This window comes from Rhinoderma darwinii, chromosome 10 (assembly GCF_050947455.1).
Source record: "Rhinoderma darwinii isolate aRhiDar2 chromosome 10, aRhiDar2.hap1, whole genome shotgun sequence".
Lineage (NCBI taxonomy): Eukaryota > Metazoa > Chordata > Amphibia > Anura > Rhinodermatidae > Rhinoderma > Rhinoderma darwinii.
The window spans coordinates 39416532-39432135 of NC_134696.1; the positions used below are offsets into that span (position 1 = coordinate 39416532).

The following is a 15604-nucleotide window of genomic DNA, read 5'->3' on the forward strand; positions in this document are numbered from 1 at the left end:
AACTCACTGGGCCACACAGCGTAGCGGGATAGCAGCTGGCCAAACAGGTACAATGCAATGTCTATAGTTCAGAAAGGGTACCTGAGGCAATGTAGACAGTAGCGATGGATTCAGGCTAAGATGAGGCTCCGACAGTAGACAGACACCCGGCGGGGTGCGACACAATAGATGCAGCGGAGGGCACAACACGACTCCAACTCTTGAAGGCACAGGGTACAGGCAGCAGGAAAGGGTAACACTGTGAACTGGAAAACACTAAGAAACCATTTGCAAGGACAAACTTAAGGTAACACAACAACGCTCAGGCAAGGAATGAGAGGGCAGAGCCAATTTTATAGTCCCTAAGCATTCCGGGCTAATTGCAGTATTCTGCAACTGCGCGCGTACTGTCCGGACCAGGAAGTGAGTGCCGGCGTCTCCCAGTAGGAAGATGCCGCCGGGAACTCGCTGGTCCATGGGCCGAAAATAGGCATGTAACATGTTTCAAGAAGTGACATGTCACTTATTCTTTGCGAAGCGTATTTTTACAAGACATTTTTTTAAATTCAGGATCGTAAAAATGCGCCACATATGAACTACACAGTGTCAATGGGAAGCTGTTTTCAGGCATATTTCCAGTGTATTTGTATTTCGGGGTGTAATACCAGCCCTTTACACTCCAAAATACTTTTGAAAATAAGTTGTGTGAACATGGCCTTATTGTGTTTTCCAGAGTGACCATTGAAATCCAATAGGGTTTTAATTAATATATAATGGCAGGAGTTAAAATGTACCTGTCTCTTAATAATTGATGTCTTTATCACTGGAATATTTTCCGGGGATTCCACTCCAGGAGGAGCCCCTGACGTCACTGTCCATATATGGATAGTGATGCCAGGTGTTTCTCCAAAAGCGTAATCCTCGGCCAGTGCTTTGGCAACGCTCTGGCAAGGGATTCCACTCCTGGAGAAGCCCCCGGTGTTACTGTCCATATATGGACAGCGATGTCAGCGGCTCCCTCTAGGAGCAGAATCCCCGGCCAGAGCGTCGACAACGCTCTGGCCGGGGATTCCGCTCCAAGAGGATCTCTTGATGTTACTGTCCATATATGGACAGTGATGTCATGGGCTTTTTTTCAAGACAGGAGTCCCAGGCCAGAGAGCTTGCGCAGCTCTGGCTTGGGACTCCATAGTTGAATGCTGAAGCAGGAAACTGACAGTCCTTGCTGCAGCATTGAATTCAACTGTAATGTCGGGGTAGGAAGACAAACAGGTGAGCCCTAATCTACCCGCCACTCAGTCCCTGCCTACTTGCAATGACCCGCCCTAGATGATGGGGTACAACTGGGCGACAGTCCGTACACTCAATAGGTGCACGACAGACAAACAGACAAGGGTACAAAGAAGACAGGGAAATGGGGAAGTTGCCCACGGGGACACCGTGAGCAACAAGCGAAGTGAATGAGCTGAGTCAAACCAGGAGATGAGCGAGGTACAAAAACGCAGAGCAGAAGAGTGGTCAGAAAAGCCAAGGTCAATCACAAGCAGAGGATCAGTAGTTCAAGAAGCTGCAGCAGGGCCAGGAAACCAGCAAAGAATCACAAGCAAAGGAGGAACAGGAAAGGCAGGTATAAATAGATAGAGGGCGGGAGCTAGCTCCGTCTGGCCAGGCTGTGATAGGCTCTCCCACTCCTAAGTCTGCCATCCTGGGTGGTGGAAGATGGAGTCAGTCTCACAGACATAGAAGCAGGTGCAGACTGATTACCTATGGGCGTCGACACAGAAGTTGTGTCTGGCAGATCCTTTACATCAACTGTATCTGCGTCCTGAGGACACAGATACAGTTGAAACCAGGACATACCACCGGCCGTCCAGGACAGCGGGAAACCGCCCCAGAATCCGGGACTGTCCCGCTGAATCCGGGGCAGTTGGGAGGTATGCAGCACCCCTCCATAAACACAAGTGGCTCCTCTCCCACAGCAGCGATCAGGTCAGGCAAAAACTAATTTTTATAACATTCCTAATGTATAACAAACAATTAAATATACCAACATACATCTAAAAGAACTATGGAGTGTTATTGGGACATAGAAATCCCCTACAAGCTACACTGCAGGGGATTTCCATTTGCTCCCCTACTACTTATAATAAAAGGCCTCTTTCACACACAGAATTTTTCTGCCAATTTAAACTGCATCAAAAAAGCGCTTAAAAAAAGCTAGCATTATGTAACATGCATTTTTTAAGGCGTTTTTTTAGTGGCGTTTCTCATTTAGTGTCATTATGTACATGCTTTTTTTTTAGGCATTTTTGAAGTCCTATAGATAATTCTATAGAGAAAAATTCCTGAAAAAACCAAATATGCAGAGCAGAAAATGCTGCTGACCAAAAAATTGCCTCAAAAACGCCACAAACCAAAAAGCAGTTTGTAGTTAATTTTATATTTTGTTATAGACTTTAATGTAATATATTCCATACTAAAAAAAATGCGGCAAAACGCCAATGACGTGTGAATCTAGCCTGATGGGAATCCAGGAGAAACAGGCAAAAATGTGGCTACCAAATCTAAGCATACTGACCACACGATCAGTTACACGATCAGCACTGCTACATCTATTGATTACATAAAAAATCCATATGGGACTTACTACTTAAAGTACAATTTAAAATCCGAATCATGCTCTGATTATGCATTTGCGCACAGCTTTTTGTACTGTTTATTTCCACGAATTTGCGGGGCACCACAGATCTACAGGAATTCACCACGTCTGAAGGTGGCCTTAAAGAGAACCTTTCAGCAGCCCATACATGTGCAGCTGAGTGTACCATGTAAGGGCTTGTCCACACTCAATGGAATTGTTGCAGAATATTTCTGCAGCAATTCCGTTGAAAGTCAAAGACTTTTTGCTGCGGCAAAAAGCAACATTTCCTGCGGTTTTTACATCAGAAAATAGTGCGTAAAGTGCTTCGTTTTTCCCAACGTTAAGAGATGGTGTTATCTCCTCTGAAAAACGCAGCAATTCTGCACACTTTCCACAGTAAGAATTGACATGCTGTGGTCCGAAAAATACTGACCGCAGGTCAATTTTGGCTCAGAAATTTTTTGCAGCATGTGGATGAGATTTGTTAAATCTCATCCATTCTGCTGCGTTTTTTCCATCCGAAATTCCGGCCGGAAAGAATGCGGCAATTCTGCAGTGTGTGGACGAGTCCTAATAGGCAGAGCTGCACAAATCCTGGGGCACTTTAATTTTTTCCGCTATCCTCCGTTATTTAGATATTGTGCCGTTCTATATGGCGCCCGATATTTAAATAACCCCCTGAACAGTCAATGGGGCGTGTAATTGGCAAGGGGGTGTTTTAATATCGCTTTGCCACTCTCCAATCAGCTACGAACAGTGTCACAGCGGGAGCTAGAGACAGGACAGCGTGTGCACGCGCGCATGCACAGCGCCGCCGCCACCACGGAGGAGAAGAAGAATGTGACGTCGGAGCTGTGTGCACATGCGTGCATGCGCGTGCACTTACTCACGCTGCAGCTCTTGCGAGAGATCACACAGTCTTGTCGTCCTTGTCTGCCGAAAGCTGAGGAGTAAGAGCGTGCGCTCTTCTCTCTCCAGTTCTTTCTGTGAAATTGTCCGTAGCTGATTGGAGAGTGTCACAGCGATAGTAACACGCCCCTTGCCAAATACACGACATTGACAGTTCAGGGTTTTTTTTAGATATTGGGCGCCAAATATAACGGCCCCGATATCTAAATAAAGGAGGATAGGAAAGAAATGTAACTTGGGACAGGGTTTGTGCAGCCCTGCCTATTACGTGGTGCACTCATTTGCACATGTATGGGCAGTGAAAGGTTCGCTTTAAGCATATCCAGTACAGTGTAGATGAAGGTTCTAAGCTGAATGGTAGCTTGAGATGAATGATGCTCTACAATGACAGAAATCCTACTAAGGTGAATGGGAGGTGAAATGATCAGCTCCCCGTCACGAATACCACAAATGCTATAGAGCTCGAGAACAATACCTAGGCTGCTCATCTTGCTGGGTTTTGTAAAGACATAATGGCCTCAATTACCGTTTCAGTATGGGTGCTGCAGTCTCCAGGGTATCGCCTTCTGGTATTGTCAAAACACATTTCAGCTAAGAGACAGAAGCAGATAAGAGAAGAAAAATAAACACAGACCACATTTGCTAGTATCAAATGTGGCAAGGAGAAATGCTGGGCAGGCATGATCTGTGTCTTTCCTGCATTCCTCATCACTGTTAAAAATTATCTATTGACATGTAGCCATTGGACGACTCAAATTTTTAATCAGTATGTAGAGGAATGCACTACACAGATTACACTATTCAGTGAAGTACATAGAAAAAGTATCGGAGTGTAGTACACAAGTAAAAAATATGAGCTACGGTAGGCAGATACATTTCATCAGGATCTTTAAGGCACACGTATTTGGTCTCTCTATATACGGAAGACCCACAGGATTCTTCTGGGGAATCATTATCTCTACATTAGAGAACAAAGGGAAACCCCCCATTTTCCATTGGCAACTCAATGGAAGACAACATACAGTATAAGGCCTCATGCAGACGACCGTCGACGTGTGCATGGTCCATGATTACGTCACGGAAAGCCCGAGGAGTGTCATCAGCAGGCTGTCCGCACATACAAGATGCGCATTGACTTTAAGAAGCCCGAACCGCAAATGCAACCCGTAAAATGACTTGTCCTATTTTTTTGCAGTCCCGGCTCCTGGCCGATGCACGGACTACGGTCATGTGCATTGGCCCATAGGATAGAATGTGTCCGATACAATCTGCAATTGCGGACCGTAATGCACAGTTGTGTGCATGAGGCCTAACACATTGTAATATTACAATAGGTTATGCAAAATGCCAAGCTTGGTTCTGCTGCATCTGTATATGGACTGGCTGCATATAACAGTCTCACCTGTGCTGCACATCCAAAGACACAGCTGTATGGATGTGCTCATGTAAATTAAAGATCCCAAATCAGAAGACACATTATCAAAACAAACGGCACAATGACAATAGAAATAGGAGCCATCAGCGGGTAAAGATGTCGTATCAGATTTTTATCAATGCTTAATAGGTGTTAGTTTTTTTTTTATATACGAATCCCCCTTACATCTATGTAGGTTTGGTTTGTGGCAGTAATTTGGTATTCCCAATAATATTCATTTCTGACCTGATATTTTATATATTTTGCTATTATTTTTTAAGGTGGAGTAAGAGGAGATACACTGCTTGATTTTGGCACTGGACCCACCATCTATCAACTCCTCTCTGCTTGTGAAGCGTTCGATAAAATCATCACCTCAGATTTTCTTGAGCAAAACCGTGCTGAATTACAAAAATGGCTGAAGAATGACCCCAGTGCTTTTGACTGGACTCACATAATCAAATTTGTGTGTGAGCTGGAAGGAAACAGGTATTGATTCATTTTTCAAGTGTACACCAACTAAGTTTACTGAAAATAATGTATGTAAGTAAATTTCACCTGCAGGTTATTCCACCTTTAAATGCAATGTGTTTTGTGCAAGGCTGGTGCTAATACACAGCAGCCAATCTGATCACACGGAGCTAAAAATAGAGTAGAAATCATGAAGATGAGATAGGACAGTAGCTGGATCCACCGATGAGAAGGAATGGGTTTCAAACTACCTCAGATTTCCTTTGCAATCAAGATTATAATGCAGCTATAAGCGGCAAGTGAAAAAAAAAACAAAAAACAGTTAAGTCAGAATTCTGAGACAAAAAAGTTGCCATTTTTGATTAGGCCTAATTCACACGAGCGTGTTCGGTCCATGATATATGGTCCGTGTGTCAGCCGCATTTCCTGGACCGAACACACTGCAGGGAGCTGGTCTCCTAGCATCATACTTATCTATGACGCTAGGTGTCACTGCCTCTCCGTGGAACTACTGTCCCGTACTGAAAACATGATTACAGTACAGGACAGTTGTCCCGCAGAGTGGCAGGGACTCCTAGCTTTATAGATAGCTATGATCAGGGCCGCCATCAGGGGGGTATTAGGGGTACTACTGTAGGGGGCCCGGCCAAACTTAATTGAAAGGGGGGCCCGGCAACTGCCGCGACTTGCCTTTGTTAGAAAAAAACAGGCCCCTGCAATGGGGCCTGTTCTTTTCACCAAAGCAATGTCGTGAGCTGCGGGCCCCCCTCTCATCAAACACCGCTGTGAGCTGCGGGCCCCCCTCTCATCTAACACTGCCGCGAAACACCGCGCGCGACCGCGCGCGCGAACGACCGCAAGCGCGCGCCGGCGCGCTCGTTACCGCAAACGCGCGCTCACGCGCGAACGACCTGGGGAAGGCTGGAAAGCAACCCGCTCGTGCCCGCCGCCGAGAGGGATGCGGTGCGCACGCACCAAAAGTACAGCGACCAATCAACTGGGAAGAACAGCGGCGCACAGTCTAATTACCTGCTGGCCCGCCTCCGACTCCTCGTCCTCCTCCTCGGCCTCCTCGTCCAGCGCCTCCTCGTCCGACTCCGCCTCCGCCTCCTCCTTCTTCTCCTCCTCCAGAGCGTAGCTGCGTAAGGAGAGGGGGAGGAGTCCAGTTCTTGCGCGACGGCAGGAGTTCTTCGATCCCCGCAATTTTCTGGAGCCTGGAGGTGAAGGACGACATCTGGACCGAAGACATCGCCTGACGAGGACTGGAGAGGGAGCAGCTCTTCTGACACAGTGAGTAAAGTGTCTGAAAGTGCTGTTTATGTATGGCCCTGTTCACACAGAGTATTTTTGCAGGCCAAAAAAATCTGCCTCAAAATTCCTTAAAGAATTTTGAGGCAGATTTTGACCTGCCCACACTATCTTGCCGCGTTTTTTGCTGCGTTTTTTGCCCTCGGCGATTGAGGACAGCAGACAAAAAACGCAGCGAAAAATGCATTTTCTGCCTCCCATTGATTTCGATGGGAGGTCAGAGGCGGAACCGCGGCAAGAAAGGACGTGCTGCTTTTTCTTTTTTCCGCGACTGGCTCCCATTGATTTCAGATTAAATCAATGGGAGGCGGTTTTGGAAGTTTTTTGGTGCTGATTCTGACGCAGTGTCCGAGTCAATATCAAGGCCCAAAAACTCTGTGAACTGGGCCTTATTGTTAGGGCTTATTCAGACGAACGTGTAATACGTCCGTGCAACGTGTGTGATTTTCACGCGCCTCGCACGGACCTATGTTAGTCTATGGGGCCGTGCAGACTGTCAGTGATTTTCACGCAGCGTGTGTCCGTGTGTCCGCTGCGTAAAACTCACGACATGTCCAATATTTGTGCATTGTTCGCGTATCACGCACCCATTGAAGTCAATGGGTGCGTGAAAGTCACGCCCAGCACATGGAAGCACTCCCGCAGCCGTATAAACTATGAATGAAAACAGAAAAGCACCACGTGCTACAAACATCCAAACAGAGTGTCATAATGATGGCGGCTGCGCGAAAATCACGCAGCCACGCATCATACGCTGCTGCCACACGGAGCTGTTATGGACCTTTTGCATGCGCAAAACGCCACGTTTTTTGCGCACGCAAAAATCACACGCTCGTGTAAATCCGGCCTTAGGGTAGGAACACACTAGGCATGAACACTGCGGATTTTATGCAACACATTTTATTGTGGAAAATCCGCAGCGTATCACAGTCACAGCCGAGTGGATGAGATTTGAACAAATCTCATCCACACGCTGCAAAAAAAATTGACCTGCAGTGTGGCTTTTTAGGCCGCAGCATGTCAATTTATGCTGCAGAATCGCCACTCGTCTGGTGCGGAAATGTTGCGGTTCTGCCGCAAAAATCACAAAAGAGAAAAAAAAAAGGCACTTTTTTAAATTGATAAAAAAGTTTATACTTACCCCGGCCGTAGTCCTGGTGACGCGATCTTCTATTCTTAGCGCAGCTCCTGGAGCTGCTGCCGGTCTCTAAATAGGCAGTTGGTCCAGTAGAATTTGGAATTATTTTTTTTTGTGAACCAGCTTAAAAAAATACAAAACTTTTGTGTTAGGGCCTGTTCACATCACCGTTCGCTTCCGCTCCGGGGTTCCTTCTGAGGTTTCTGTCGGGTGAACCCCGCAACGGAAAGTGAAAGTGATAGCACAGCTTCCGTTTCAGTCACCATTGATCTCAATGGTGACGGAAACATCACTAATGGTTTCCGTTCGTCACCATTCCGGCTGGTTTTCGGACGGAATCAATAGTGCAGTCGACTGCGCTAATTGTGACGGAAGCTGTGCTGTCACTTTCACTTTCCGTTGCGGGGTTCACCCGACGGAAACCTCAGATGGAACCCCGGAGCGGAAGCGAACAGTGATGTGAACAGGCCCTAACACAAAAGTTTTGTATTTTTTTAAGCTGGTTCACAAAAAAAAATAATTCCAAATTCTACTGAACCAACTGCCTATTTAGAGACCGGCAGCAGCTCCAGGAGCGACATCATAAGGGACACACTAGGCGGATATGCTGAGAAAAACTCCACAGCTTATCGCGGGAGCCGCAGGGAATTCTGCAAGCAAAACCGCACCAAGTAGTGGTGCAGGTTTCGTGAGGCGTGTCCGCTGCGGGAATCCTGCAGGGAAAAAAAAGTTTAGACTTCCCCCGGCCGTAGTCCTGGTGACGCATCTCTCTCTTCTGAACGTAGCCCCGCCTCCTGGGATGACGCTGTAGACCATGTGACCGCTGCAGCAGTCACATGGGATGAAACGTCAGAAGGCTGAGCTGCGCTAAGACTAGAGGATCGCGTCACCAGGACTACGGCCGGGGCAAGTCTAAACTTTTTTATAAATTTAAAAAAGTGCCTTTTTATTTTTTCTCATGTGTGATTTTTGCGGCAGAACCGCAGCATTTCCACAACAGAGGAGCAGCGATTCCACAGAATACATTGACACGCTGCGGCTTAAAAAGCCAAAAGCTACACTGCAGGTCAATTTTTTTTGCAGAGTGTGGATGAGATTTGTTCATATCTCATCCACTCTGCTGCGACTGTGATACGCTGCGGATTTTCCACAATAAAATGTGTTGCATAAAATCTGCAGTGTTCATGCCTAGTGTGTTCCTACCCTAAGGCCGGATTCACACGAGCGCGTGCTATTTGCGCGCGCAAAAACATGGCGTTTTGCGCATGCAAAAGTTCCATAATAGCTCCGTGTGTCAGCTGCGTATGATGCGCGGCTGCGTGATTTTCGCGCCATCATTATGACACTCTGTTTGTAGCACGTGGTGCTTTTCTGTTTTCATTCATAGTTTATACTGCTGCGGAAGTGCTGGGCGTGATTTTCACCCACCCATTGACTTCAATGGGTGCGTGATGCGCGAACAATGCACAAATATAGGACATGTCGTGAGTTTTACGCAGCGGACACACGGACACACGCTGCGTGAAAATCACTGACAGTCTGCATGGCCCCATAGAGTAACATAGGTCCGTGTGAAAATCACGCGCGTTGCACGGACGTATTACACGTTCGTCTGAATAAGCCCTAACAATAAGGCCCAGTTCACAGAGTTTTTGGGCCTTGATATTGACTCGGACACTGCGTCAGAATCAGCACCAAAAAACTTCCAAAACCGCCTCCCATTGATTTAATCTGAAATCAATGGGAGCCAGTCGCGGAAAAAAGAAAAAGCAGCACGTCCTTTCTTGCCGCGGTTCTGCCTCTGACCTCCCATCGAAATCAATGGGAGGCAGAAAATGCATTTTTCCCTGCGTTTTTTGTCTGCTGTCATCAATCGCCGTGGGCAAAAAACGCGGCAAGATAGTGTGGGCAGGTCAATATCTGCCTCAAAATTCGGTGCGCGGTTCCAGGCGGTCGCGGGTGCCCATGCGCAGGAGTTTGCGGGTGCGCGCGATCGGTCGCACGGGCGGCGGTGTTTGACGGCCCCATGACGACCCCCATGCTACCCAGGGCCGCCATCAGGGGGGGTATTATGGGTGCTGATGTGAGAGGCCCGGCCAAACCTAATTGAAAGGGGGGCCCGCAGCTCACAACATTCTTTTGGTGAAAAAAACGGGCCCCATTGCAGGGGCCTGTTTTTTTTCTACCAAAGGCAAGTCGCGGCAGTTTGCCGGGCCCCCCTTTCAATTAGGTTTGGCCGGGCCTCTCACATCAGTACCCCTAATACCCCCCCTGATGGCCGCCCTGGGTACCATGATATAGTGCTGGACGGAGTACCGTTAACAGGCGGTGCCACGGTAGGGGGGCCCAAAAAATTTAGCTGTAGGGGACCCTGAAATTCCTGATGGCGGCCCTGGCTATGATGATAGGAGCCCGGCTATATCATGGACCGAACACGCTCGTGTGAATTAGGCCTTAGTTTAAGAGGTTGTCTCAAAAATAGGCTGTCCATGTGCTATATTAGGGCATACAGATATAGACGAGGGTCCCCACGCTCGAAACCCCCTCTGAGCCACAACAGCCGGTCTCTAAGAGCAGCTCCGACTCTGTGGACCTGGCCTGTCAATGCATCACATGGATGGTAAGTTATTGCAACGGCTACCATGTAATGCTGCGTTGAAATTAGTGGCAACTTGCCCCGGCGATAGCAGCTGATCACGGGGGGGGGGGGGGTAAGATAAGCTGATCTGCCTTTTTTTTTAAAAAGGGGCTGTCTGTGCGCGGAAACCTTTTTAGGTATGGGAGAAGCAAACGATTAAGTGTAGATTTACATAATTGGCTTTTCCAGCTTTTCTTGCTGCCTAATGTATCTGAATATGTTGTTCTGTGTGTTGAAAAATTTTGCTAAATATATAGCAGATTAATATCATACATGGAGTAGTGGGTTACATATAATTTGTTGCATCTCAAATGGAATTCGACTTTAACTGATGTGAGAAGAGGGCAACAACCATTGCTGTTAATCAGTTTAACCCCTTTTGGTCTTGTGGACGCAGTCGATTTTTTTCAAATCTGCCGTGTCACTTTGTGTGGTAACAACTGGTGAATGCTTTTACCTATCCAAGTGATTCTGAGATTTTCTCGTGGCATATTGTACTTTATGTTAGTGGAAAAATGTATCAATAAATTCAGTATTTATTTGTGAAAAACACCAAACTTTAGAGAAAAAAACACATAGCAATGCCACACAAAATAGTTACTAATTATCATTTCCCATAGGTATACTTTGTTGGCATAGTTTTTTGAACATCCTTTTATATTTTTAGGATGTTACAAGGCTTAGAACTTTAGCAGCAATGTCTCACATTTTCAAGAAAATTTCCAAAACCTATTTTTGTAGGTTCCAGTTCAGTTGTGAAGTGGCTTTAAGGGCCTTATATATTAGAAACCCCCATAATTCACCTCATTTTAAAAACGGTACCCCTCAAAGTTTTCAAAACAGCAGTTAGAAAGTTTCTTAACCCTTTAGGTGTTTCACAGGAATTAAATGAAAGTATTTTTTTGCCAGAAAATCCATTGTAATCATTTTTTTCTGTAACAGAAGGTTTTACCAGAGAAATTAAACTATTTATTGATCAGATTCTGAAGTTTCTAGAAATATCCCACATGTGGCTCTAGTGTGGTAATGTAGTGAAACACAGGCCTCAGAAGCAAAGGAGCACCTAGTGGATTTTGGGGCCTCCTTTTTATTAGAATATATTTTAGGCACCATGTCAGGTTTGAAGGTCTTGTGGGGCCAAAACAGTGGAAACACCCCCAAAAGGACACCATTTGGCAAACTACACCCCTCCAGAAATGTATAGAGTGGTATAAGGAGCATTTTAACCCCACAGGTTTTTTGCTGAATTTAGTAGAATTAGTCCATAGAAATTAAAATCTAATTTTTTTCAAATAAAATTTAGAAATTATACATTTTTACAAGGCATAAAGAAGAAAAAGCACCACAAAATTTGTATAGCAATTTCTCCTGATTACGGCAATACTCCATATGTGGTCATAAACTGCTATTTGGATACACGGCAGAAGGGAAGGAGCGCTAATTGGCTTTTGGAGCTCAAATTTGCTGGAATCGCTTTCAGTTGTCATGTCGCATTTGCAAAGCCCCTGAGAGACCAAAACCGTGGAAACCGCCCAGGAGTGACCCCATTTGGGAAACTACAGCCCTAAAAGAATTTGTCTAGGGGTATAGTGAGCATTTTGATCCCACAGGTTTTTAGCTGAATTTAGTGGAATTAGGCCGTGAAAACGTCTGTTGTTTTTTATTATTATTTTTTTACGGCGTTCACTGTGCATTATAAATGGCATATTTAATTTATTCTGCAGGTCGATGCGATTAAGGCGATACAATATGCATATAGGTGTTTTAGGTCTTACGGCGTTTGCGCGATAAAATCACGGTTTTAAAAAAATTATTTCCTTCTTGTGACGCCATATTCTAAGAGCCATAACTTTCTTATTTTTCCATCAAGAAAGCTGTGTGAGGGTTTCTTTTTTGCGGAACAAACTAATTTTTATTGGTACCATTTTTGGTTACATGCGACTTTTTGATCCCTATTTATTAAATTTTTTGGGAGCTGAAGTGACTAATAATAGCGATTCTGGTATCGTTTTATTATGGCGGCCACCATGCAGGATAAATAACATTATATTTTTAGAATTCAGGGCATTACAGATGCGGCGATACCAATTATGCATAGTTTATTTATTTTTTATTTTTTTCTAATAATAAAGCACTTTATAAGGGAAAAAGGGTGATTTTTAATTGTATTACTTTGAACTTTAACTTTTTTGTTTTTGTACATTTTTCTTTTGCTTTTTTTCTTTTAGTCCCACTAAGGACTTGAAGATCCAACTGTTGGATCGTTGTTATAATACCCTGCAATACTTGTGTATTGCAGGGTATTAGACCTGTCAGTTTGACACTGACAGTCAGCTAATCACCTTCCATAAGTGGCAGACGGGAGGCCTTTGTTAGGCGTCCGGTTGCCATAGCAACCATCGGCACTCCGCAATTGCGCTGCGGTTGTTGTTGTAACAATGTTGTTGTAATAATTTAAAGGCGGCGGTCACTATTGACAGCTGCATTTAAGGGGTTAATCGGCGGTGATCCAAACCGATGTTTTCCTCCTGTACTAAGGCTGCTAGTAACAGCCTGTACTGGGAGATGCCGTTAGGAGCACACATAGAAAACGGGCTGCAGGCACAAGGACCAGCCCGTTAATCTCCATAGGGTGGTCGGGAAGGGATTAATAGTGGGCATGGTGTAGTTGTAGGGGTGAAAATTTTTCAAGGGTTCCCTCACGGCAAAAGAATTAGGTTCTACCGCTGTGGACGATTACACAATCATCACAGCATCATTACAGACAGCCCCTTTCAGACAGCTGATTTTGTTGGGGTAAGCCACAGCTAACCAGACATTTTTTCTGCTTCAAATGAATAGTTTGCCATGTAATACATGTATGGCTCATGTCCACCAGAGAAGGAGCCGCTTTCGGTCAGGCTCATTGAGCGGGACCCGGAGGAGTGGACCCCCCCCCCACTTTTATAATGTCCTTATGCCCTAATAAGGCATATTGACAGGGGTTGTCTTCCTGAGACAACCCCTGTCAATCTGGTATCAGCTATGCAAATAACATTATAATTAAGCAAATTATTTTTATTCCTGTATGTATAAAGGGAAAGTCCTGAGGAAAAGGCTGAGAAACTTCGCAGTAAGGTGACAGAAGTCCTGAAATGTGATGCTTTGAAAAGGAACCCTTATGATCCTATCGTTCTGCCACCAGTTGATTGTCTCCTGTCTTGTCTCTGTCTTGAAGCCCCGTGTAAAGACATCAAGTCATTCTGTAATGTTCTTAAAAACTTCCAGGACTTGATTAAACCTGGAGGTCACCTTTTGATTATAAGTGCACTAAATGCTACTTTTTACTACGTTGGTGAAAAGTGTTTTAGATCAATGACCACAAGAAAGGATGAGCTGGAACTGGCTTTTAAAGAAGCCGGTTATCAAATTGAGAGAGCTGTGTATGCTCCGCGTGCTGATAAATCAAAGATGGATGTTGCTGATTATGAGTTTCACTATTTTATTCATGCCCGTAAACCACAGTAAGGCCAAATTCTTCAGCTATGATTTCTTAGAAATAATAGTATATATCTGCATGCTTCACTTGTAAACATATAATACAAAATACTGATAAATACATCATTTATGTTGCGTCTGAAAACTCAAAAACCCCAAAAAATAAGATATTGAATAATATCACTTAGGAAAAAAAATTCTACTTATCAACATTATCAATAATTGAGTCCATATGTGAAAGTTAAGGTATTTGTGAGCAGCCACATTTTTTTTTAACTCGGATGGGAAGTTATTGGGTAGGTTTTGGTCTCCTGGTGATAGCATATTATTAAATGTTTTTTTCTGGGGGGGAGAGTACATTTCACACCTATATCAAGTAATTAAATCATATAGAGAAGATGACGTAGACGAGAATTATGTCAAACTTAAAAACATCACATTCTTTACATTGCACTCCCTGAAGGTGGTGGTAAAAAGTCATAATTTCAGCATTTGCACAGTTTTCTTACGACACATTTGGCACTTTACAAAAAGGGGCATGTCTTGGCAAAAGGAACGTAGCCACTGCATAAATTATAGCGAAATCTACAGCAGCTCACATCTGCCGTGGATTTCTCTTCCAGGCCCATAGACAGCGCAACACGTGTATCTTGAGAAACTACTCGCCTTACTCCCACTGGCTTCTGACTAACACTGCTATATGAAATGCCAGTCTTAATACATCTGGCCTTTAGTTTCACCCATAAAAAAAGAATAAACATTTACATGGAATACAAAACACCTATTATAAGAAAAATGAGTTTAAAGCCTCTTTCTATAACTCCTCCGAAGGTTATAGGTCTATGGTTAATGCTAGACTAATCATATTAAACTAGTAAAATAATTTAAACGATATATTTACAAACACATTAAAATCTTCCTATTATAAATTGTATGTAAACTATTTTTCATGGCCATTGTAACCTTCAATTTGTTTGTTTCATTATATTTACAAGTTAATAAAAATATAATCATTTTTATAAAGTTTAAAATTTTCCTATATCTGTGGCTATTCGTTGTTATTCTGAAGTAAAACGTTCCGTATTATTGTACATACTTTATTAAAGACAATGCAAGTTGTTATATGAGCATTGAGTTGACTTACTTAACCTGACCCCAAGGATGCCAAGAACCAATGGGCAGAAGCTCCTGGCCAAATCAACATTGCAGTGTTGCAGTTCCGTACATAGTGGGTTGACATAAACTCTGTTGTACAGGAAAGGACCATGAAAGAGCCGCAGCACTTAAATAGACACTGCACTTTGAACAAACTTTGCACAATTCAATAGTATAAGCGAATATAAGAAATGTTGTAAAATATATCTTAGAGAAAAAAGCCTCTTTCTCTACTTATCAGGTTACTCCCCTCCCCCTTTTTAACTGTTTACTCACCTAGAGCTCCATGTAAAGTTCGAATTGTGGATTATAATAAACAGAAAGTGGAAGCAAGTTTATTAGAAGTAGAATGGTTTGAAAGTGTAGGTATTCAGTTAACGGGAATACACCATGTCAAATCAAACTTTATGCAGCATTTCATTAAATACTTTGCTGTTGTGTTTCAAGAAGGTCTTTGGATTGCCCAGTGTTAAA

At 44.1% G+C, this 15604-nt stretch overlaps 1 protein-coding gene across 2 annotated transcripts in view; it reads left to right on the forward strand.

Annotated features, from left to right (window-relative positions):
• Positions 1-15097, forward strand: part of LOC142661970 (nicotinamide N-methyltransferase-like) — a 30761-nt gene extending 15664 nt beyond the window's left edge. For both annotated transcript variants that reach the window (XM_075839747.1, XM_075839746.1), the window contains exons 3-4: positions 5225-5432; positions 13576-15097. In XM_075839747.1, the coding sequence (XP_075695862.1) occupies positions 5225-5432; positions 13576-14005 (638 nt within the window). In that variant the 3' untranslated portion in view covers positions 14006-15097. The remainder of the gene's footprint in view (positions 1-5224; positions 5433-13575) is intronic.
• Positions 15098-15604: the final 507 nt, after the last annotated feature.